The following is a 27,611-nucleotide window of genomic DNA, read 5'->3' as shown; positions in this document are numbered from 1 at the left end:
CACATAATTGATTAAAGAATTCCCAAGTGTTCCATTAGACCCACAAATTCACTCTCCTTTAATTGTTCAGCAATAAATTCAAAATCTAGGATCAAATCAAATTTCCGTTATTTTCTAATTGTTTCACGTGGTTGAATTCATCAGATTTTTAGTTTCATTTGTATTATATAATTTGATAAGTATGTTAACACAAGATTTATTTTATGTGAAAGGTTCCAACTTTAAAAAGCATTGAAATAAAAGAAACTTTGAATTAAATTTTGATTTTAGTCATTGACTTTTGTTTTAGAAATTTTAATTTGATTACAGATGTACTTTATTGTTATTGTTATTTTCTGGTGATAAAATTAGTTTAGAATATAATATAATTTTCAACATGAAAACTTGATTTCAGGCATTATGACATTTTCAATTATTAAAGCTTCAAAACAAAAGTTTTTCAAAAGACTTCCTATGTGGGATATTTTGTGGCAGTGTTGAAGACCCAATCAGATAGTCTTCTGTTCTATGGCTGAGTTGTCTCTTTGACACATTGTCCATTCTCAATTTCATGAAGTTGTTGAATATTACGAATGGAAATAATGTCTACAATAATTGCTCAACTAATAAGACCTAAAATGTCTTGTAAACTTTAACAAACTATGATTCGTTTTCTCATTAATCAAGATAAAAACTAGGCATTTTTGAGATGAAGCTTTTTAATGATATACGTACTTGCTTCCAAATTGATCTAAAAAGATTCTGAAAATATTGAGAAATTAATTACAGTTTATATGAAAAGATTCTTAAAGAAAATCAATTTCAATGCTAATTCATATGTTGGAAACAAAGTATAAAAAAATGAAGTCTTACAATGAATTGTATATGACTTATAATAACATCAAGTATTATTTTTGTTGGCATTGCGATAAGGATTTTCTCTTTTACAAGAAAGTTATGATGAGAAATCCAACTTGTTAGCCAAAAATCTTAGATAAGTTCAATGCTTGAAGAAAGTAAAGGCTTGACACTGTGTGACGTCACTGAAAAATTCTCTTGGAACATTATGAGGTGGCTCAGCCAATAAGTAATCTGCTTACATTGTGATGATACTAGAATTACCAAGAGACTGGGCTAAGTATTACACAGGTGAATGGAAGGACAATATGATTGCTGATGAGACACAAATCTACTAGAGACCAAAAAATATGCTAATATTCTATGTCAACAACAAATTAGGGCACTGACAGTACAGCCTTCAACAATGACTAAACCCATACTAATACATCAGTTAATGGTAATTTTCATTGGAGCTACATCAGTGATTAGCTTAAACATCCTGATTTTTTAGTCATGTCAAATTAGGTCTACATGATAACTTAGATCAAACCTTTCAGTAATTCTCTTGTCATAAGTTAAAGCATTAAAATATGGTCTTGGTTTACGGGAACACAACTTCTTCATTAAACTTTTTTAGTTCTACACTTGGGGTATTAAGCTAAATTTTGTCTCTAAATGACCTTTAGATCAGCTCCTAATTAAACCTTCTGACGTCAAGCAACAATCTCTTTTTAATTTTGACGTCAAATTTTTATACTGTGATGTCAAATTTTTATATTGTGATGTCAAATTTTATGGAATCTTGTTTGATTTTATGTAATGGTGGATAAATGTGCATAAAAGTGTAAATACATCTATAAAAGTTCAGCATTAAGCATCAAGTTTTAACATTTAACATTTAAATTCATCATCCAGAATTTCATTTCCAAAAAGCATTTCTGCTTTCAAATTAGTTCCGAAGTGTTACGTAAATTGTCTTTTCATTTGTAACATGACGTTGGTTACGTTTTAAGATTAACTTTGACACTTGAAACTCTGAATTAGTCTTCCTTATTGATATCTGTCATATCAGATTCTGGTAGAACATGGTAATATCATACAATTTATTCCAGGGAGGGATAATTGGATTATTGCTGGTAATTGTTCACCAAATTTGATGGATCTAAAGTCATTATTCTCAGTCAAATCAACAATATTTAATCATTTGTCAGTTATAACTGCTGGGTTTGTATGTTTGTACAAACTATTGGTGTGTAATGATTGACCATTGCTGTGTGAGTCAATCATACAATATCTGTATCTTGTCAAATGTTACCATTAGAATAAACTGGTTAGACAGGGGTTAGCTAGGCTAAATTTATCTCAAATTTTTCCATATAACTCTCTTCCTTGATTGGTTCTCTGGAAGTGATATCCTTAGATATTATTTTGAAAAGGCATGTACAATTTGTATCTTCATCAATTTAATAAAAATTAGCTAAATATTCCTCTCTCTCTCTAAATAACAACATTTGTCTCCTACATTCTGGAATTATAATTCAGGAAAGTTTCTGTGTTGACTCTTACATCATTATTATGACTGGTAACTAATTCTCATCATTTGGTGTTCATCCCCATAATTTGTTTTGAAATATTGTTATCTAAAACTTGTTGGCAGATGAAAACTATTGAGTACTATGTGGGTGGTTTGCTGTAAAATTGTGAGTGATAGAAATGATGCCTCAGGGGATATTTAAATAATAGACAGGTACTGATTCTGGGACTTACTGCAAGCACAACTAAAGACAACAATTTATGGTTGGCTGTCTATGGACAGCTACAACTTAAAGACAACAATGTATGAGGTGCTGTGATTTGGGACAGGCACAACTAAAGACAACAATTTATGAGGCACTGGTTAGGGACAGGTACAATTAATACAACAATTTATGAGGTGCTGTGATTTGGGACAGACACAACTAAAGACAACAATTTATGAGGTGCTGTGATTTGGGAAAGACACAACTAAAGACAACAATTTATGAGGCACTGGTTAGGGACAGGCACAACTAATACAACAATTTATTAGGTGCTGTGATTTGGGACAGACACAACTAAAGACAACAATTTATTAGATGCTGTGATTTGGGACAGACACAACTAAAGACAACAATTTATGAGGCACTGGTTATGGACAGGCACAACTAATACAACAATTTATGAGGTGCTGTGATTTGGGACAGACACAACTAAAGACAACAATTTATGAGGCACTGGTTATGGACAGGCACAACTAATACAACAATTTATGAGGTGCTGTGATTTGGGACAGACACAACTAAAGACAACAATTTATGAGGCACTGGTTATGGACAGGCACAACTAATACAACAATTTATTAGGTGCTGTGATTTTGGACAGACACAACTAAAGACAACAATTTATTAGGCACTGGTTAGGGACAGGCACAACTAATACAACAATTTATGAGGTGCTGTGATTTGGGACAGACACAACTAAAGACAACAATTTATTAGGTGCTGTGATTTGGGACAGACACAACTAAAGACAACAATTTATGAGGCTCTGGTTATGGACAGGCACAACTAATACAACAATTTATGAGGTGCTGTGATTTGGGACAGACACAACTAAAGACAACAATTTATGAGGTGCTGTGATTTGGGACAGACACAACTAAAGACAACAATTTTTTATAGACCCCTTGATATTCGTTTTTGTCTGATTGATACACTTAAAATTCCCTCACTGTTATAATCAGGATTAAATCTTAGTTTAAAGTTTTAACATAATAGTACTAAATTTATTGTAATTTCAAAATCAGTAATAGATAGATGACATTTTTAGTTTAATATTTAATGAAGCAGGAAATAGTCTTTATACACCAGGGACAGTAATAGTTAAAATAAACAAGTGAGAAAAGATCTTCTTGACACTCCAGGCAAAGGAAAACACATGAAAGTGTAAGGAGATATTACATGTGGGAAAGTTCATTTTGACAAATGGAAATGTGAAAATTGTATGTCAGTGGGAATATTTTTGTCACGCTTTCAATGGTCATATGATAATTGGGTATATACTAGTAACTTGAGAAAGTTTGATTAAAAAAAAAAGAATAAAATATATTGTAGTGTAACCCAATTCACTGGTTTCCAGTATAATTGATAAGTGTTACAGATTCAGATTATCAAATTAACAAAAACCAAGAAGTATTACAACAGCCTTTAGTCCCTACAGAGCTATGAAGCTTTTTTTTAATTTCCTCTGTTGTCTGAGTCCTTTATGATGATTGTTATATAATTGACCTAATTTTTTTTATTATACATAATGGATATTTTCAGAAGCCCAAAAAACTATTTTTTTCATGTGCTATTATACTGTGGCCTTGTTTCTTTTTTCCATGGCTTAATTAACTTAAGAACTTAAGCTTTTCCTTGAATTGAAAAACAGTTGTGTGAAAAATATTACCGTTCAAATAACATTAGAAATTTTGCATGTTGGTTCATTAGATATCTGTTGCATACATATGAACAATAGACAAATGATCTTTGATTTTTCATTCTAATTTGATCTGGAATTTGTCAAGAGATTATGTTGAAATTGAAATAAATGATATGAAATAGCTTGTGTTCAAGCGTAAAAGAAGTAAACTGGCTTTCCTATAATCTGAAATACTTTAGGCTTGTCTTGATGTATCTTAAGAATTAATTTGATTATTAATCTGCATGGATCCATTGTGATACTGTATTATATGACTAATGATGAACTTATCACTAACTAATTCATTGTGCTCAGAGATGTGAAGAAACAGTTTCAGGAAATTTAAAAGAATCAATTGATATATATGTATAGGTCTCGCTAGGCTGACAGCAACATTTTTCGTTTAAAAATATATCTTTTGCCTTTTATTTAAAACTCCGAAAGTAATAGAGAATTAGAATATTAAAAGACATATCAAATTATGGGAAGATGCAGAATATAAATATAAGACATAAACAATGCAATACAAAGACTTTGATTAGTCCAACTATCAAATCCTGAAGATGGATTGTTTGAAACTTAAAGAACAGTTAATGGTTACAAGGAAAGTCGGGTTAAAAACTTTAAAGTTTTAGGGAAAAGGGAAAAATGCAATGTGGATTTGCTTTTACACCATGGTCAACTATGGTGTTATGAACCACTTTTGTTACCATGGTTGACCAAGCTCAAATTTTTTAGTGGCTGACCATTGCCAATTTGACAATCATGTTTGACCAAGCTCAAATATAAAGTTGGTGACCAGTTGTAATTAAGTTGACAGTGAACCAAGGTGAATTATGAAACAATCTCCGGTAAACCATTGTGAATTTAACTGTCTTTTTTCGTATTCTGTGGTTGCTGACCATATTGACCACCTGGACAGCGCTTGTCATTGATCTAATTCTGTATACCAATTTACAATATCAAGCTGCAAAAAAATATCTGGTAAAATAATGTTACATTTTAGAAATCATTACATTACAGATGTTGCTAATTGAGGGAGTATTAATTGAAGTACAAATGTAAATTTGATCAAACATGTATCGATATATATAGTTGATAATTAAATATCAGTTGTTAATTATTATTTGTCATAAATATTTAATTGCAATAAAATATACAGAATCCAATAGATGTCATAAAATTTTCCAGGAAAAGGTTCCAATAAAACAGATGCCCATTCTATAAAATTAAAATTTTGTCAGCTACATATAATTTCCATCAGTGCAAATCTCTCCATATAATAATTATTTTGAATCGTTTTTTGTTTACAAAGCTTTTAACAACTTGGTGGTCTGTTTACCATGAGTAAATTCAAAAGTAATGGAGTCAGTTGTCTGAGCTAGATCAAACAATTAAAAATATGAATCTGTCTTTGTTTTCCACATTGATTTCTAGGTCAATTGTTAAATTACTATGATAGATTTACTATTTGTTCTCAGCTTCAGCTGGATCACAGAGATAAAGATGAATTCAAATTATTTTGTGTGTATGATTGGATCAGAGAGATGTTTTGTAGAATTGAAATATTAAAACTATTTTTGGATTTGGACTTTTGAAAGAAACAAACCATTAATATCTGACCTACTTTAATTACAATTGTTGTTTCTGTTTATTCATTGCTTTAAGTCAATCACATATATCACACACAGTCAATGTAGTAGATTGATATCACATACATTTCTCCCGAATAGATCAGAGTTTGATATTTCGATTCATTATTGTAATATTCCTTTAATAGGGATTTGAATTAGTCATTTATTGCTCATTTTATGTGTATTGAAGGAGAATAAAATTTAATAATTAACACATTCCTTAGTTCTCCAACACTGAGATTGTGAGTTCAAACCCTGCTCATACGGTGCACTTGACCCCAATCTAAATTGACTAGGATTATCAGTTTTCCTATTGTAGTTGTGGTTTTCTCTGGGTACTCTGTTTTCCTCCACTAATAAAAACTGGCCGCCACAAAATAGTCCAAAAGTTGTACTTAAAAGTGGTGTTAAACATCAAAAATGAAAACGAACCTTAGTTCGGCACTGTGAAAGGTGCAGATTCAGACATCCCCCCCTTTTTTCCAAAAAAATTTAAAGATTTTGTGTCAAAATATTAGGTCCTCTCCTTCCTTATTCTCAGGATCCCCTCACCCTTTTCCTAACACCAAATTCCCAATCCTAAAAATGTCATGGTAAGTTGAATAGAAAATAGTTAAATTCACAAGTATGCCAAACTTAGAGGGGCTTTTAATATATATAAATACATTGTGAATTTGTGAAAATCTTCAAAAATTAATGACTAGAGAAGTGAACTAAAAAATGATAAATGCAAAATAAAGTTTCCACAAAAATAATTTGGTTTATAGGTTGAAAGTATCACTTATAGATAATTATAGGTACAAATTAGCAATTTAATAAAAGATTACCATTGAAAAAGTGATTTATATTAACATTTTTATTTTGCAGACATTATCACAATCAAACTCACAAAAGTCCACAACAAGTACAGATGAAGAAAATGGCAGTGTTTGGAAGGGAATGAAAAACTTCGCTAATATGTTAATGGAAGATCCCGTTGTTGAAGAAGAGTTGCCTCCACCAGATCCTACAGAGGGCGTTGATTGTGGATTAGGAAAATTACAAATTTCACTTAGTTATGATTTTCAAACTTTAACATTAACTTTAAAAGTGTTACAAGCAACAAATTTAATTGCCAAAGACTTTTCGGGAACTAGTGACCCTTATGTTAAAATATTATTACTACCCGACAAAAAACATAAACTTTTAACAAAAGTGAAGAAACGCAATCTCAACCCACGATGGAATGAATGTTTCCTCTTTGAAGGTAAGTAAGAAATGTCTTAAGCATATAAATCTTATATATGAGTGCTAATTTTCTTTGGTTCGATTTGAATTCTATTTTGATATAATTGTACAATTTGATAAATTTAGCTAAGACTAATAAGGACTTTAACAACTTGCCTTCATTTACTTTATGTAAGATTACCTGAGGTCCATATGAGCAATGTTGGATTAGACTTATACACAACTCTTCATAAAATGAGTTAATTTTAAATAGATCAGACTCCTGCAATACAAAAGTGTTTAACACATGTTAGTTTCAGTTGCAATTGCCCATAAAAAGCAATGTTTACTTCTATAACATTGTTACTTGGATGGAGAGTTGTCTCATTGTCACTCATACCACATATTCCTATATCTATATTGTTTTATTAATATTTGTAAGTATAGGTTTGATTTAATTGAATTTATAAGCAACTGAATGCCATGGTTCCCTTGATTGAATTCCTTTAATAGCTCTTTGCTGTGGAAATGGATTCATAGAAATAAAATGAGTAAAAAAAACACTGCAATAAATAACCAACATTTAGAGGTCTGCAACATTTAGTTGGTGCTAACATCGTACATGTATATTGTGATCTAAGGAAGATCTGACATTTATAAAATCCATAATAGGTACATCATGTAAAAATGTCAGAAAAGAAGAGAAATAAAATGTAAATAAGATACAGATGCCTGCTGGGATCAAAATTGTCTTTAGGATCCGTACATCCATCTAACTCAAGATAAGGAATAGACAAACAGTTAAATATCAATTTCATAATAACCTCATTTCAAGGATCATGTTTTTCTTAGAAATAACCATAAATAAAGGAAATAGAAAATGTAATTTATAAATTACAAATAGCCATAAAGACAATTCGTTTTGATATTATCTATAGAGGACATCCATTACAGTAGTGCACATGGAGTATAACTTGCTATGATATAGTCTTGATGTCACCAAATGTATAGATTTATGTCACAATATCCAGGCTGGATCATTTATATAGTATTGGACTTTCTTGTGGTTTCATTAATTATGATTGGCTCCCAATTTTACTCTGGCGGAGAAAAAAAATTCTGATTATTACTAATTAACATTTTTGGTTTTTGTATTGCCTTGAGGAAGTCAAAAAGCAAGACAAGTATGCTGTTTCTGGCAGTAGAGGCGTTGGCAGCAACAATGTATTTTGGCACATCTCATTATCATGGAGATTATTTGGCCCCACCCCCTCAGTCAGAAAGTGAATTTATCCCTTTTACGAAATCTTCCCACCAAAAAATGCATACATTATTAATTTTTTCCTGTTTGAATGGTTTTACTCTAGTCATTTTATGGGGCCTTTTATAGCTTGCTATTTTGTGTGAGCCAAAACTCCTTGTTGTGTTGTAGACGTACTTTTACCTTAGATGGCTTACTTTTACAATTTGTGACTTGAATTGAGATTTGTCTCATTGACACTAATGCTACAACTTCTATCTATCTATTGAATATGTGACCTGTTTAAACAAATATAAGACCTAGAAACTCTGAATAGCAGAATTCTTCTGAGGTCAACTTTGCCTGAAGGAATTGGAATCTTAAAAAGTTTCTTAATAACTACTGAATTTATCAACTGAGAATTTAAAGAAAGTATGTTATAAATCATGTCAGCACTGAAGTACAGACTATTAATCTGATGGTACCCTTGGGAACCAGTCCACTAGCAGCTGTATTAATTGACCCAGTGTTAGAATAGGAAAACAACACTAGATATAGATTTACTGCATACAAAGTGTTTCATCAAGAAAGCTCAAATTCTGAAGAATCTAAAGTAACAGCAATATTGTGTAAAGAATAATTGTAAAGTGAACATGTCCATCTTTTCATAAGACCTTGACCTTATTTATATGGATCATTGCTAATGTTGAGTTCTTATATATTTATACAAATATCAAGAGTTTTTATATCAAAGACTTTCAACATACCATTCAATCATAATGAGTAAAGGAGATCAGGGTGTTGAATATCATATGAATGGAAGGAAACGTCTCAGGAAAGGAGATCAGGGTGTTGAATATCATATGAATTGAAGAAAACGTCTCAGGAAAGGAGATCAGGGTGTTGAATATCATATGAATTGAAGGAAACGTCTCAGGAAAGGAGATCAGGGTGTTGAATATCATATGAATTGAAGGAAACGTCTCGGGAAAGGAGATCAGGGTGTTGAATATCATATGAATGGGAGGAAACGTCTCAGGAAAGGAGATCAGGGTGTTGAATATCATATGAATGGGAGGAAACGTCTCAGGAAAGGAGATCAGGGTGTTGAATATCATATGAATTGAAGGAAACGTCTCAGGAAAGGAGATCAGGGTGTTGAATATCATATGAATGGGAGGAAACGTCTCAGGAAAGGAGATCAGGGTGTTGAATATCATATGAATTGAAGGAAACGTCTCAGGAAAGGAGATCAGGGTGTTGAATATCATATGAATTGAAGGAAACGTCTCAGGAAAGGAGATCAGGGTGTTGAATATCATATGAATTGAAGGAAACGTCTCAGGAAAGGAGATCAGGGTGTTGAATATCATATGAATGGGAGGAAACGTCTCAGGAAAGGATATCAGGGTGTTGAATATCATATTTATTGAAGGAAACGTCTCAGGAAAGGAGATCAGGGTGTTGAATATCATATGAATTGAAGGAAACGTCTCAGGAAAGGAGATCAGGGTGTTGAATATCATATGAATTGAAGGAAACGTCTCAGGAAAGGAGATCAGGGTGTTGAATATCATATGAATTGAAGGAAACATGTCAGGAAAGGAGATCAGGGTGTTGAATATCATATGAATGGGAGGAAACGTCTCAGGAAAGGATATCAGGGTGTTGAATATCATATTTATTGAAGGAAACGTCTCAGGAAAGGAGATCAGGGTGTTGAATATCATATGAATTGAAGGAAACGTCTCAGGAAAGGAGATCAGGGTGTTGAATATCATATGAATTGAAGGAAACGTCTCAGGAAAGGAGATCAGGGTGTTGAATATCATATGAATGGGAGGAAACGTCTCAGGAAAGGATATCAGGGTGTTGAATATCATATTTATTGAAGGAAACGTCTCAGGAAAGGAGATCAGGGTGTTGAATATCATATGAATTGAAGGAAACGTCTCAGGAAAGGAGATCAGGGTGTTGAATATCATATGAATTGAAGGAAACGTCTCAGGAAAGGAGATCAGGGTGTTGAATATCATATGAATTGAAGGAAACGTCTCAGGAAAGGAGATCAGGGTGTTGAATATCATATGAATGGGAGGAAACGTCTCAGGAAAGGATATCAGGGTGTTGAATATCATATTTATTGAAGGAAACGTCTCAGGAAAGGAGATCAGGGTGTTGAATATCATATGAATTGAAGGAAACGTCTCGGGAAAGGAGATCAGGGTGTTGAATATCATATGAATTGAAGGAAACGTCTCAGGAAAGGATAACAGTCAAGGGCAATGTACAAGACTTATATCCAAAGCTTCCAATATCCTTGTTTAAAATTAATTGAAAACGTTGTGTTTTGGTTTAAGACTCAATCAATAGCAAAAAAATACCCCGCCATTATGAAACTTGACCCGACTTTCAACTGTAAATCACATATTTCCGAGTAAAAAAGATATGTAACTGTTAATAGCAAGAACATATGTAAGAATATTCAATGCAATTGTTGATCCTTAAATTACTGACAGGACATGATGTGACATTTAAGTTATTGTAGAATTACGAGTTCTATATGTCTCTGTCTTATAACATTTAAGTCTTTGTAGAATTACATAACTCAAGCTCCATACTTCTCTTCCTTCTAACATACTAACATTTTAATGTCACTTCAAGCTGTGCAATTTTCTGCTGTTCAATATGTGACATAAGTGTTAAAACTGAGTTAAAAGGTACATGCTCAAATGAATAAGTTGTTGATTTTTCCGTTCAATAACCCTCTGGATGTTGCAGTAATGTAATTGAATATAAAAACAAGTGTTTAATGTGTAAATTCGATCAAATATCGGTATTGCAAGAAACATATCGATCTTATGTCTGAAACTTAACTATTCTTCAGATATGAATAATGTGAATCTTAAGAAATTTTGAAAGACCATATAACAATGGTTTCAAAAGACGCAGCTAAGTCAGGTGTTAGAATTACTCAACATGTTTGCTATAAAAAAAATCATTCAATAGTAACTTCTAACTTTCAAAATAAATTCCAGAAGTTGAAATTTCTTTTTTTACAATCCAATTTAAGTTTAATTAAGATAATGAAAATAAGAAGATGATAAGAAAATATGTTGAGCTCATTTGCAAATGACATTGTACAATTTTGATTCAACTGTTAAGCTTATGCTAATGAGTTAGTACAATAGTGACTCAACTATTTAGCTTATAACAGAGAATTATATAGATTAAGAGTTTATTAAGAATTCTAGAAAATGGAAACTTTATACCATGGAATGTTACTCCAGTGTTGTCATTAGTTTTCTTCTGAAAAAAGGCATTCCATTGGACATACATTATTTATTGTGACCATGATGTATACAAATGAGAACGGAAATGGGAAATGTGAGAGACAACAACGGGACCATAGAACAGACAACATGGTTACACCCCTGCATGTATGGTCATACCACTGTGATCATGTATGTATGGTCATACCACTGTGATCATGTATGTATGGTCACACCATTGTGATCATGTATGTATGGTCACACCACTGTGATCATGTATGTATGGTCACACAACTGTGATCATGTATGTATGGTCACACCACTGTGATCATGTATGTATGGTCACACAACTGTGATCATGTATGTATGGTCACACCACTGTGATTATGTATGTATGGTCACACCACTGTGATCATGCATGTATGGTCACATCACTGTGATCATGCATGTATGGTCACACCACATTCTGCTGAAACCAACACATTGATCATATGCCTATCCTTGTAGAAAAAAACCCTGAGTTTTCAAACACCCTGTTTAATCCCACAATTTTGTGTGCCCCCCCCCCCCCCCCCATTGTGTATACCCAGGTTTCACTGTACTAGTTGGCTACTATAACAGATACCTTTATCAATTAAAGTGAGTGTAGATCTAGCACCAAAACCATATGCAATTTTTGCTCTGTCCAGTAATTTTAACCATGATTCGAGTGTTAGTTGAGACAATAACAACAATTAGTACTAGCAATTATTATCTATTTATTCAGAAAAAATAATCAATATATAGAATTCAATCATTACTCCTGGTATAAGCTATACCTGTATATATATATAGCTAGTTGAAACAACATCAACATAAAAAGTCCCATTTCATGTTTGATAAAAAATGGACATACCACTCAACCTTATCAGTTATTGTTTCCTTCACTCTCAAAGATTCCATTCTGCATACACCAACAAACAAGTCAAAAACATATGGTATAAACTGAAAGACAGTGGTGTGACCATACATACATGATCACAGTGGTGTGACCATACATACATGATCACAGTGATGTGACCATACATACATGATCACAGTGGTGTGACCATACATACATGATCACAGTGGTGTGATTATACATACATAATCACAAAGGTGTGACCATACATGCATGATCACAGTGGTGTGACCATACATACATGATCACAGTGGTGTGATTATACATACATAATCACAAAGGTGTGACCATACATGCATGATCACAGTGGTGTGACCATACATACATGATCACAGTGGTGTGACCATACATACATGATCACAGTGGTGTGACCATACATGCATGATCAGTGGTATGACCATACATTCATGATCACAGTGGTGTGACCATACATTCATGATCACCGGGTGTAATCATACATATAACCATGTTTTCTGTTCTATGGTCCTGTTGTTGTCTCCTTGACACATTCACCATTTCCATCCTCAATTTCATACAAGGTCTTTTTTCAGAAGAAAACTAATGACAACACTAGAGTAACATCCCATGGTCTAAAACTTTCCATTTTCTAGAATTCTTAATAAACTCTTAATCTAAATAATTCTCTGTTTTATGCTAATGAGTTAGTACAAAAGTGATTCAACTGTTAAGCTTATGCTAATGAGTTAGTACAATAGTGATTCAACTGTTAAGCTCATGCTAATGAGTTAGTACAATAGTGATTCAACTGTTAAGCTCATGCTAATGAGTTTGCACAATAGTGATTCAACTATTTAGCTTAGGCTAATGAGTTAGTACAATAGTGACTCAACTATTTAGCTTATGCTAATGAGTTAGTACAAAAGTGATGCAACTGTTGAGCTTATGCTAATGAGTTAGTACAATAGTGATTCAACTGTTAAGCTCATGCTAATGAGTTTGTACAATAGTGATTCAACTGTTAAGCTCAGGCTTATGAGTTAGTACAATAGTGATTCAACTGTTTAGCTTATGCTAATGAGTTAGTACAATAGTGATTCAACTGTTAAGCTTATGCTAATGAGTTAGTACAATAGTGATTCAACTGTTAGGCTCATTCTAATGAGTTAGTACAATAGTGATTCAACTGTTAAGCTCATGCTAATGAGTTAGTACAATAGTGATTCAACTGTTAAGTGTATGCTAATGAATTAGTACAATAGTGATTCAATTGTTTAGCTCATGCTAATTATATAATGAGTTTGTACAATAGTGATTCAACTGTTAAGTTCATGCTTATTATATAATGAGTTTGTACAATAGTGATTCAACTGTTAAGCTTATGCTAATTATATAATGAGTTCATACAATGGTGATTCTACTGTTAAGCTCATGCTAATGAGTTTGTTCAATGGTGATTCAACTGTTAAACTTATGCTAATGAGTTAGTACAATAGTGATGCAATATTTAAGCTTATGCTAATGCATGAGTGATTCAGCTTTTAAGTATATATGTTAGTGCAAGAGTGATACAACTGTTTTAAAGCTGATGATAATAAAGTAGTTCAAGAGGGATTCAATGTTAAACTATAAATGGAAATGAGCAGCTTAGCCAATATGAAATTAAAACAAAGTTAGCAATTAAGTTACTATTCTACAATCTGTTATCTAAAATGCAGCTTACTATAGGCTTTTATGATCGTTTTCAGGCTGGCCACACAACAAGTTATTAGAGAAGACATTATATTTACAAGTAATAGATTATGACAGATTTAGTAGAGATGATCCTATAGGAGAAACTTACATTCCTCTTAATGAAATTGATCTGTCACAATCTCCTGTAATGTGGAGGTTTCTACAGCCATGTAAAGACAGTCGGGTAAGATAGAAGAATAGAATAGTTTATGCTACACCATATTGTATATGAGGTAGATATTGTCAATTTCATCTGTTTTTAACCACTTAAACAACTGTTCCCTTGATCAATCAATTGAGCCATTTTATTTTTCATTTGTGTAGGAGTTATGGGATTAATTTTACCTTTTTAGCTCACCTGGTCCAAAAGGCCAAGTGAGCTTTTATCACCACTTGGCAGGAGTTGTCCGTCTCGTTAAATTTTACAAAAAAACTTCTCTGAAACTACTGAGCCAAATTTCACAATTCTTGGTCACAATCATCATTGGGGTATCTAGTTTAAAAATTGTGTCCGGTGACCTGCCAAACTAACCAAGATGGCCGCCATGGCTAAAAGTAGAACATAGGGGTAAAATGTATATTTTGGCTTATAAGTCTGAAACCAAAGCATTTGGAGCAATCTGACTGTGGGTAAAATTGTTTATCAAGTGAAGACATATCTGCCTTGAAATTGTCAGATGAATCAGACAATCAGTTGTTGGGTTGATGCACATGAATGGGTAATTTTAAGGATTTTTTTCTGTTTTCCGTAATTATCTTGAATATTGGTATAGATTGAGATAAACTGTTACAGTAGACAACAATAATGTTCAGCAAAGTAGGATCTACAAATAAGTCAACATGACCAAAATGGTCAGTTGACCGTTTAAGGAGTTATTGCCCTTTATAGTCAATTTTTCACAATTTTGTAAGTTTTTACAATATATTTTCCTCTGTAACTAAAGGGCCAAGTTCATTACAGATAGAGAAAATTGCTGGTAGCAAGAATGTTAAGTAAAGTAAGATCTATAGACAGATCACCATAAACAAAACACAATTTTATTATGAATACATGTGTTTCCTTTGATTAATATGCACAATAGACCAAGGTGAGCGACACAGGCTCTTAAGGGCCGCTAGTTTTATGCCCCAGCTGTAGGGAAGGTTAACGATTGTCTGTACATACGTCCTTCTTCCTTAAGATCTGATGGATAGTTTTCTCATTGGCACATCTTCTTATTTTTATATCATATTAAAAAAAATTATATTGATCCTATATACCAAATCTGTAAACAAATTCATCTGAGTTTGTTGTTAAATATTCTAGACAATCTACGTCTTTCACTTAATGATTGAACTTGTGTTCAAAAATTGCGCTGACTTAAAATCACTCAGCAAAAAATATATCCATACCGACAATAAACGGATTAAATTGAAAGAATATACAGAAATGTCACCAATTTACACATGCTGCTTCAGACAAATTCTATTTGACCAATATATATTGTGGTGAGATTAAACATTTTATTGAATCAGACTTTTTAAGCGGGTGATGTTAACAAAAAATAGCTCAGATCGACTGGAGTTTAAAATTGAATTTGTTCCTTTTAAGTTTGAAATGTTTATTATTGTAATGATTTTTGTTAACGAAGATTTTAATCTCAGCTACTGTTAGACTTTCTAGCAGATTTAATAAGCAAAAATCTTATGTATATTCAATAAACAAGTAAAATTGTTGTTGTCCTAGGATAATTGAGATGAAGGATAAAGGTTAATGAAACAGCAGTCCAACAATACAAGATAAACAAACTAGACACCATATGGCCTTCACCAATAGACAAGTGTGTTTGACCTGTTGTTTTCTTAATATGAAGATTTATTATTTCAGGGTAAATTAGGAGAACTCTTGCTGTCTTCGTCCTATCAGCCTGCTGTAGGACGTCTCACTGTGATATATTGTTATCCTCATATGAAGATTTATAATTTCAGGGTAAATTAGGAGAACTCTTGCTGTCATTGTCCTACCAGCCTGCGATATGGACAATGTCTCACTGTGATATATTGTTATCCTAATTGTAAGATTTATAATTTCAGGGTAAATTAGGAGAACTCTTGCTGTTGTTGTCCTACCAGCCTGCAGTAGGACGTCTCACTGTGATATACTGTTATCCTAATTGTAAGATTTATAATTTCAGGGTAAATTAGGAGAACTCTTGCTGTCGTTGTCCTACCAGCCTGCGGTAGGACGTCTCACTGTGATATACTGTTATCCTAATCGTAAGATTTATAATTTCAGGGTAAATTAGGAGAACTCTTACTGTCGTTGTCCTACCAGCCTGCGGTAGGAGGTCTCACTGTGATATACTGTTATCCTAATTGTAAGATTTATAATTTCAGGGTAAATTAGGAGAACTCTTGCTGTCGTTGTCATACCAGCCTGCGGTAGTACGTCTCACTGTGATATACTGTTATCCTAATTGTAAGATTTATAATTTCAGGGTAAATTAGGAGAACTCTTGCTGTCTTTGTCCTATCAGCCTGCTGCAGGACGTCTCACTGTGATATATTGTTATCCTAATATGAAGATTTATAATTTCAGGGTAAATTAGGAGAACTCTTGCTGTCGTTGTCCTACCAGCCTGCTGCAGGACGTCTCACTGTGATATATTGTTATCCTAATTGTAAGATTTATAATTTCAGGGTAAATTAGGAGAACTCTTGCTGTCTTTGTCCTATCAGCCTGCCGTAGGATGTCTCACTGTGATATACTGTTATCCTAATTGTAAGATTTATAATTTCAGGGTAAAATAGGAGAACTCTTGCTGTCGTTGTCCTACCAGCCTGCGGTAGGACGACTCACTGTGATATACTGTTATCCTAATTGTAAGATTTATAATTTCAGGGTAAATTAGGAGAACTCTTGCTGTCGTTGTCCTACCAGCCTGCGGTAGGACGTCTCACTGTGATATACTGTTATCCTAATTGTAAGATTTATAATTTCAGGGTAAATTAGGAGAACTCTTGCTGTCATTGTCCTACCAGCCTGCGGTAGGACGTCTCACTGTGATATACTGTTATCCTAATTGTAAGATTTATAATTTCAGGGTAAATTTGGAGAACTCTTGCTGTCGTTGTCCTACCAGCCTGCGGTAGGACGTCTCACTGTGATATACCTTTATCCTAATTGTAAGATTTATAATTTTAGGGTTAATTAGGAGAACTCTTGCTGTCGTCGTCCTACCAGCCTGCAGTAGGACGTCTCACTGTGATATACTGTTATCATTATTGTAAGATTTATAATTTCAGGGTAAATTAGGAGAACTCTTGCTGTCGTTGTCCTACCAGCCTGTGGTAGGACGTCTCACTGTGATATACCTTTATCCTAATTGTAAGATTTATAATTTCAGGGTTAATTAGGAGAACTCTTGCTGTTGTTGTCCTACCAGCCTGCGGTAGGATGTCTCACTGTGATATACCTTTATCCTAATTGTAAGATTTATAATTTCAGGGTAAATTAGGAGAACTCTTGCTGTCGTTGTCCTACCAGCCTGCGGTAGGACGTCTCACTGTGATATACTGTTATCCTAATTGTAAGATTTATAATTTCAGGGTAAATTAGGAGAACTCTTGCTGTCGTTGTCCTACCAGCCTGCGGTAGGACGTCTCACTGTGATATACTGTTATCCTAATTGTAAGATTTATAATTTCAGGGTAAATTAGGAGAACTCTTGCTGTCGTTGTCCTACCAGCCTGCGGTAGGACGTCTCACTGTGATATACTGTTATCCTAATTGTAAGATTTATAATTTCAGGGTAAAATAGGAGAACTCTTGCTGTCGTTGTCCTACCAGCCTGCGGTAGGACGTCTCACTGTGATAGTGATGAAAGCCAAAGATCTCAAGGCAAAAGATATAACTGGTGCTTCAGGTAGAAACATCAGTCATTACTTTATATACAGTAAATTCAGATGTTTTTGCAATACTTTGTTATTATTATTATTACAAAGACTTTGAATGAAATGAAAAAGTTTCAAAAAAATGAAAGCTTGCACTTTACATTTTGATAGTTTCAAATATTTATATGTAGCATTTCCTCGAATTTCAACAGTTTTGTTAAAGTTTGGTGACCATTGAATAACAATAGCAATAATAAAAGAAAACAAAAATTTCTGAATTTTTAGTATTAATGATTTATTCTATAGCTGAATTTGTGTACCTGTATAGGTATATAAATAGTGGTCCACAAATTAGTATATTTTGGATGTGTGTTAAGCTCTCATCTGTGAGATAACTGTTCTGAATTGTGATATAATCTTTAAGTTATAGACACCTCAGAACTCATCAGCACTGAAATAAAAAAAAAAAGTCAAAATCTCAAAATTTAAACCAATACAATTTTGAGCTTTTATTTCATTATCCAAACAAATTGTAACTAATTTTTATTTGTGAAATGTTTATTAAGATATAACATGTGTTTGAAAATGGTTGGGATGAATTTTGATATACATGTATAGGTGAAATTTAGACCAGAATTACCACTGTGGTGAAACATGCATGGACATCACAAATGTTTGACAGAAACTATATATTTCCCTTGCACTTTCTGTAAAAAGACTTATGATGCTGTGAAGGCACATTTTTTGTAGTTTGACATTACAATATTTATGAAATCAACAAATTCTTTTTTTACACAGAAATGTTGTTATGAAATGATATAAACCTGATTCTTGTATTATTTAGTATTGTTTAAAAAGATCAAGTATGGTACATCAGGTGAGGAGGAAGTCAGGGGTCACATGGAATTATGGGATTGCATGATAATATGATGGAATACAAACCTTATATGCAGATAAACCTCCATTTGATACTTATAAATTTCAGGAATTGTATATGACTTGATATCAACTCTAGTTATTGAATTTCAATATGATCAAGTGTTTTTTTGCATCCCATATTCTTTTCAAGACGTATATCTTTTTCTGTCAGAAACAGAACATGACCATATTAGGAGAACAACATTTAGAAGCTTATATGTTGTGAGTAGCTGATAGTCATATCTCTGAACTCCCCAAACATTTGAAGTATTAATCACATGTTTACTTTGAAACTTATTATTCAAATCCAAGAAAGTTCATTGCTTTAATTAAAATCTTTTGACTAGGAATCATCTTTGAAATATGTGTTACGTTTTTTTATTGTTTCAGACTTTGAAAATTTCAACTCAATTTGCATTTTACTGTTTCTAAAACTCCTGTATTCAATTCCATCATTTATTTTACTAGGTAAAAATTATATTGGTGTTATGTATCCTTATTCAAATATCAAAATATAAGTAAGCATCATAATACTTTGAGAATAATTACTGTGCTTCAAGTTACACTGTATTTATACAATCCATCAGTAGGTACTGAAAAGATTTATCTGCATATAAAGTTTTCATTCCATTAAGGATGTCCTTGAACCCTTCAACTTTGAACCACTGCTTCATACTACTTTTTATTCTGCCTGCAGGTGGAAATAGAAATTCTCTGTTTTCTTTGCCTCTTATTTCAATAAATTTATGAGTATTTGATTATTGTTTGAATTTTATACCTATGTTTTTGGTATTAGTTTTATAACATGGGTACCTGAGTTTCAGTGGTATTTGGAAGATTTCTGTTACTTAAAAGACCATTTTACTATTACATAAGATGATTCTGTTTTTTGATTTATTAAGTAGGGAGGAAAACCTTGGGTAGGGGAGCCAACTCTTTTTAAACCTTTTTTTTTCTTCTTGAAGCTTGTGAAGGATTTAGGTGAAAATTAAAGCAAATTACAATATTCTGTGATTCTTTGAAATAATGAAGATATTTACAAAAATTGTTGTCACAATTGATTATTGTAAATAAGGAAGAACGCAAATGTAGTATATTTCTCTAACTTTTGTAAGTCCAATCAACAAAATCAGGGAGTTATTACCTTAACTAGACTATATTAAACGCTAATACATTTGTCTACGAGTTTCATGTCATTAAATATAGAAACCAAACAGATTATTATTACAGTAGATTTCAATTGGTATTCTTTTTTGTCCCATTTACAATAGCAGGGAACCGTTTGTCAAACTCTGAGGGGTTAATTGCTTTATTGAAACAAATGCAGAATCAACTTTTGTAATATGAATTGTGTAATTAAAATTTTTGTTTGCCTCTACCCTGGAAATCCTTTCAAATTATTATTATCCAATAAACCCATACACAGAAGGATGTGGTAAGCTTGCCAGAGATGAATTACCTCCCCTTTTCATACAATGGTGGTATAATTAAAGTGTGATATATTATTACCATTAACAATAGCCATGATAGCAGTATAATTGTTTGTTGATAGCATTTAACCAGGAAGTTAAAACTAATTAAAAAAAAGACAGAAGGAAGATTTGATTAATTTACAGAGGGCCTGAATGCCCAGTGATCATGCACAGAAGAATATGCGAAAATGACAGCACCCATACTAACCAAAATAGACATTTTTACCAATTACTTGTGTGACTATAAAAAAGAATTATTTAAGGAGATACAGTATGATTGATAATGAGATGTCAACTATCCACCATATAGATGTAATGCAGCATCTCAGTAATCCTTCTAAAACCTACCCAATGCATCTTCTCATACGAATAAATAGATTTATGTACAATTTGGATATTAGTATGGCGTTCATTATCACTGAACTAGTATATATATTTGTTTAGGGGCCAGCTGAAGGACGCCTCTGGGTGTGGGAATTTCTCACTACATTGAAAACCTGTTGGTGACCTTCTGCTGTTGTTTTTTTTATATGGTCGGGTTGTTGTCTCTTTGACACATATTCCCCATTTCCATTCTCAATTTTATTATGTACTGTACATGTAAATTCAAAAATTATTGAAATGTTTTTTTTATTGCAAATTTGTTAATTGTTATAATTGCAATAATTTAAACTTACATTACCAAATTTTCTATATATGAATTATATATATGAAAATGTTAAAACAGAAATGACAAACTCGCAATAATAAATGCACACAATAATTTCTGAATTTACCGTAATTTAGGTTTTAAAAAAAAGTATGTCATCTTTTTTTTTTAAACATCTATCAGCTAAGACAACCACTGTAAAAGAATTATTGATAGATGTGAATTTTATTTATATTATCTCCCCTTAACATTTATTCAAAACAAAGGAAGTTGAAGCAATGTTCAAAAAATGCCTTTCCTTAGCAATAATACTGATCTTCTTAACTATTTCCACATTTCTCTGATCAATGAAATCACGATTACAACCTTGATATGTTCACATCAAAATTTAGAATAAAAACACTTGCACCTAATTTAGTTATCATCTTATAAACAATATGTGGTAATCTAGTAAACCAATAGACGCCTGTTCAGTGGATGTCGTAAGGTGTTTGCCATTCGACTGGTGGTTCATAAGTGTTTCCCCTTTCATTTTGTTTTATACAGATGAGACTGTTGATCTTCCTATTTGAATTCTTTCAAACTAGTCATTTTGCATCCTTTACTATTTCCAAATATCAAGCAACATCTTTTTGGCATTTGATTTGTTAGTTCAAAAGCTAGCACAGGCACTTTTAAATCTATTGTCCAATCTTCTATATTAAAAAAAAACATGTCTTGGAATTTTAGATGCAAAAAGAACATTATGAACAATTTAAACAAAAATATGATCAAAGATTTAGATATAAGAGTTCTCTTGTTTTTATGTTCTGAGTAAGTCTTTTTAAAACTTTCTTTATGTCTTTTTTATTGATTCCAATGCCCCTTAGTGTATTGTTTTGACCTCCAGACATTGTCAAGTTCATAGTTAGATGTTTTGCAGTGCTTTGAAGAGTATAATTTAGTTGAGGGATATTTTTTAGTATTGGAAACATTCTATTGTCCTAATTGATTGTAACATGTTTCCCTAAAGTGGTTAAAAAATGTCATTTAAGTTTATTAGGTATAAAGATTTGATTTCAGTGCTCTTGGTACATCAATTTAGAAAAATATCAATTCTGTAAACCAACTTGTTATTTGCATTATTTTGCCTTTTCAGATCTTGAGGTAACTTATTTGCCCTATTGTATGCCTATTTATGAGGGAAGATCCAAGTTTTCTATATTTGCCACGATTTATATTCAATTGTCTATTCAAATACTAGCACAGGTGTATCAAATTCTATTTTCCAATCTTCTGTTTAAAAAAAAAAAACTTTCTAGGAATTTGATTTTTTTTTTTTTATCTGTTTTTTTCACTGATATTATGTTCCTCAGTAAATTAGTCTTTTTGAACTTGCTTTATGTCTAACTTATTGAATCTTATACCCCTTAAGGTATTGACTTGACCTTCAGACATTGTGAATGCCATAGATAGATGTTTTGCAGTGCTGTACAGAGTATAATTTAATTAAGGGATATTTTTTTTAGCTTTGGAGATATTCTATTGTTCAATTGATTGTCACATAGTTCCCTTAAGTGGATAGAAAAACGACATTTAAGTTTATTGAGTAAGATTTGATTTCAGTGCTTTTGGTGTATCACATCAGTAAATAACTAAACCAATGAAAAAAATACTAAAAAACAAATTTGTATTCACTTTATTTTGCCTTTTCTAGAACTTGAGGTATTTTTTTTTGCCTAACTTTATTCAAATTTATAAGGGAAGATCCAAGTTTTATACATTTGTGACAATTTTTATTTTTGTTGCTTTTGCCTGAAAATATATCACTCCAAGAAACTATTTGGTTTACAGAGTAGCGTTGGAAAAGAAATATTCTGTATTTTGACATAAATAGGAGCATTTATTTTTCACTTAACTTTATGGAGATAGATATGAAGATGTTTTGTAGACGGCAGGCAATTGTTACATCATAAATCATCAGATATTCTCTATGTTATATGATTGACTTGAAAGGGCAATCTTCTCCAAAACGCTCTTATCAATAAATTGATTGTTAGATATATGTTTTGTCATTGTTCAGTTTGAGAAAGGTCGTTTACTGTCTAACAATGTAGGTGCAGGAATATTTTATCACTTTGTATTTGGAGTCTAATTGAAAATATGTCAATCATAGTGTATCATTATTCTGTCCACTAAGTATGGTCAGCGTCCAGAGGGTCATCTTAATGCCAATCATAGTATCATTATTCTGCCCACTAAGTTTGGTGGGAATCCAGAAGGTCATCTTAATTGCTTTCAGCCAGTTATGTAACATTTTTGGTTATTAACTGTTTTCTAAGACAGATATTTGTAAAAGTGTCTACCATTTCTCATGTATCCCTCATCAGAGTGGTTATCACTATTGTCACATGATAGAGGGATGTTTCATCAGCATTAATATCCCTGACCGTGGTTACCACTATTGTCACATGATAGAGGGATGTTTCGTCAGCATGAATATCCCTGACCGAAATCAGCATTTATTTTGAAATTTTCCATGGCTACTTTTGTTTGTTTCTTTTCTCTTAAAGATAAAATAGTATATAATTATTATCAAATACTGACAGATTTATTCTATTTTAAAGTTGATCGTGTTAAACGTCACACCATTATTTCAAACAGTTAACATGTTTTCTGAGATGTTAGCCTTAATTGCGTCATTTGTAAAAAGTCATTCTTTGTTGCATAATAAAAATTGATAGATGACATCAAAATTATGTCTTTAAAGAGAATAATTTCCTTTAGATGCCTTAAAAATATTGATATTTTATGATATTTCAAGTCGTAAATCTGTTGCATTGTTCCTTGGCATGTGAATAATAACATGAAAATGAGGAAAAAACATTGAAGACAGCAAAGCATCATACAATTAGATAACATAATGTTTAAGGACAGCTGTTTACAACTCTGCTGGATAGTTATACCATTGGCAATCATACCACTGATCCCTGTCCAATGGTGTTTAATGAAGTGACAAAAGCAAACATACCACATATCCCTGTTCATTGGTGGTTGTATTGCTGGAGTGACATAAACAATCATATCACTCATCCAAGTTTATTGATAGTTGGTGGATTTTCATTAGCAATTAAACCACACATCCCTGTTCATTGGTGGTTGGTGAAGTGACATAAGCAATCATACCACTGATTCTTGATCATTGGTTGTAAATAGAGTGACAAAAGCAATTAAACCACACATCCCTGTTCATTGGTGGTTTGTGGAGTGACATAAGCAATCATACCACTGATTCTTGATCATTGGTTGTAAATAGAGTGACAAAAGCAATTAAACCACACATCCCTGTTCATTGGTGGTTGGTGAAGTGACATAAGCAATCATACCACTGATTCTTGATCATTGGTTGTAAATAGAGTGACAAAAGCAATTAAACCACACATCCCTGTTCATTGGTGGTTGGTGAAGTGACATAAGCAATCATAGCACTGATTCTTGATCATTGGTTGTAAATAGAGTGACATAAGCAATTAAACCACACATCCCTGTTCATTGGTGGTTGGTGAAGTGACATAAGCAATCATACCACTGATTCTTGATCATTGGTTGTAAATAGAGTGACAAAAGCAATTAAACCACACATCCCTGTTCATTGGTGGTTGGTGAAGTGACATAAGCAATCATACCACTGATTCTTGATCATTGGTTGTAAATAGAGTGACATAAGCAATTAAACCACACATCCCTGTTCATTGGTGGTTTGTGGAGTGTTAAAACTATTCTACTTTCTACAGCATTATGTCATTCAACCATTTATAAACTATTTCTCAAGAAAGAACAGTAAAATTTAAACATTTTATTTTTCAGGTCTGTTGGGATTGGGTTTCGAAATATAACATGACAGTGTATTTAATATGTATAAGTGTGAATGTGTCTTATGATATGGTTATTAGGTGTTGTTATCTGAGAGTATTTTATTACTTTTTGTAGATCCCTATGTCAAGTTATGGCTGATGTACGGGAATGCTAAGACAGAGAAGAAGAAAACGTCAATCAAAATGAGGACATTAAATCCAGTATACAATGAATCGTTCATCTTTGAGATTCCGTGGGAGAGGATTAGAGAGGCTACAATTGAAGTGACAGTCATGGACTTTGACAAAGTGGGACGCAATGAAATGATTGGCAAAGTTATGTTAGGTAGCAAAAGTGGACCTTTAGAATCTCGACACTGGAACGATATGATCACAAAACCACGACAGCAAGTGGCTCAGTGGCATCTGTTAAAAGACTGATTATTTCAGTGCCTCATTCACAAGCTTCACTGTGGCATATGTCAAAGATCTAACATCAGTTTGTCATTCATCTATATGTACTCTATGCAGAAACATATCTGCCAAGCTATATAATTATCTGCAGCAGCTTGAGAACTTCTCTGTAATATACAATGCCTAATTTTAGGTTTTCTGGTGAGTGCAGAAAGTAACAATTTTATTGATATATTCCACATTTTCATTTCATTTCCAAGTTCAATCAAGAAAATGTAAAAAAGATGGATATTTATGTACTTTTATCATCTTATGACCAATCTGTAAAATTGAGTTAGAAAATCTCACTGATAATTTCCATTTGCATTCTACAATTTTGTCTTTTATTATTCATGTCAACAACAATTGGGGGAAAAAGTACATTAATATGTACAAGTCTATCTTCCCATTTTGCATCTTCTTTCTGTTGGTAATAATTCTGCAAATGACTTATTGAAGGCTGATTTTTTTTTAATTTTGTAGCATGATACCATATATTATCCATATCTTAAACTTCAGATTTCTCCAATACATGTACCACTGATTTTGTATGTTTGACTAATGTCGATATATACATTTTTATTCAATAACTGTAAAAAAAAAAAATGATTAGAAACAATTTTCAAAGCATTGTATAGAGTTCATTATCTCACAAAGCAAAAACCATATGTCTTACTAATGATTTTTAGGAAAATTCCAGTTTTGATAAGAGGGTTAAGCCCTTATTAGGATTCTAGGTAATAAGGATCAATGGAAACTTCTGGAAAGGATTTTTGTTGATATTTGAAACCTATAAAGTCTCATTTAATTAAGTAATTATATTGTTTTGCTTTCAGTATAGGCTAATTTGACTTGTTGTTGATAAGTATTATGCCTCCATAGCTAAATGAACTTTAGTTCTCAATATCAATCTTGTGTCAATGTCTTATCAACCACTCACCAGATATCTGTCTAGTAATTAAGGTATAAAGCCATGGCTAATAGTAAACTATAACATTTTGATGTAGAGGTAATATAGGCAATAATTGTAGTAAACGCTCTAAGGATGTGCGCAAACTGTTCTTAAGCACTATTAATGGAAATTCTATAATAACTATGTTTGGTTGTATGTCACTCAAGTTTTTTGAAACATGTATCAAATTTAGGACAAAGTTATCCTGAATTTACATGTTTATATAGTAAGATTTTTACTTTAATTATGAAAGGATTCACTATTTGTAAAGTAAGATTTGTATAATATCTATGTGAGGATGTTTATATAGTGAGAAATGTATCATATGTATAAAAGGATGATTTATTTGTAAAGTAAGAATTCAATGATTTGTATGAAAGCATGATCTGTTTGTATAGTAAGATAGTATTTATGAAAGGATATTTTTAAGTTGGACATTTTTATAAATGTTTGTTATGAATAATTATGTTTCAAAATCTATAAATAGTGTTCTGTTCATATTTGAAGGGAGTTGAACTTCCAAATTTCGTGTTTGTATTCAGTGTTTTTCTTCTATACATGTTTAATATTTATTAATTTTATGGATTATGTTGAATTTTTATCAACTTTCTTCATATATATTTACTTGAGTATTAATGTTTAATTTTGTTGAATTACTATGATGGAAAATAAATATAAATATAATATACTTTGTTACAGGCATTGATTTCAGCATACTTTCTTCTATAAATAATCTACCAGATGAGACTATAAACATTTTTTTCAAATGAAGAAAGTTAACTATAAAGATTGTTATTTTTATGTAACTGAGTGACCAATAGGGGAAAATATCTTTGCAATCAAAATCATATTCTACAATTTAGTATGTCCATGTTGCAGTTTGTTTGAAGTGCAAATTAATGTGTATGCAATTGAAATAGAACTCTAATTTAATGCAATCTCATATGAGATTGTAAAAAAATATTAGTACGCAAGTCAAAATCTGTATTTTCGTTCCTCAAATAGAATAATAGTTTACACAATATTTCTTATTAAAGATCTTACAATGGTATGAGAAATGTTGTCTTTTATGGACAAGATGAGGAAAATGTTTGTATCAGTAAATAGTAATACTGGACTAACATAAGTTACCCTTGTAATAAAATAGCTATCTAAAGTATAAAAAAATGTTACGGTTT

The 27,611-nt window shown here is 32.2% G+C and overlaps 1 protein-coding gene across 12 annotated transcripts in view; it reads left to right on the top strand.

Moving 5' to 3' along the window:
- LOC134688455 (synaptotagmin-7-like) overlaps positions 1-25,848 on the top strand; it is a 123,851-nt gene extending 98,003 nt beyond the window's left edge. For 10 of the 12 annotated variants that reach the window (XM_063549180.1, XM_063549179.1, XM_063549178.1 and 7 more), the window contains 5 exons: positions 6,801-7,179; positions 14,298-14,467; positions 18,074-18,188; positions 19,001-19,033; positions 25,165-25,848. In XM_063549180.1, the coding sequence (XP_063405250.1) occupies positions 6,801-7,179; positions 14,298-14,467; positions 18,074-18,188; positions 19,001-19,033; positions 25,165-25,469 (1,002 nt within the window). In that variant the 3' untranslated portion in view covers positions 25,470-25,848. The remainder of the gene's footprint in view (positions 1-6,800; positions 7,180-14,297; positions 14,468-18,073; positions 18,189-19,000; positions 19,034-25,164) is intronic. The other 2 variants (XM_063549183.1, XM_063549181.1) reach the window with 1 other exon arrangement.
- Positions 25,849-27,611: the final 1,763 nt, after the last annotated feature.

Source organism: Mytilus trossulus, chromosome 10 (assembly GCF_036588685.1).
Source record: "Mytilus trossulus isolate FHL-02 chromosome 10, PNRI_Mtr1.1.1.hap1, whole genome shotgun sequence".
NCBI classification, from domain to species: domain Eukaryota; kingdom Metazoa; phylum Mollusca; class Bivalvia; order Mytilida; family Mytilidae; genus Mytilus; species Mytilus trossulus.
This window is presented reverse-complemented; position numbering and strand designations above follow the sequence as displayed.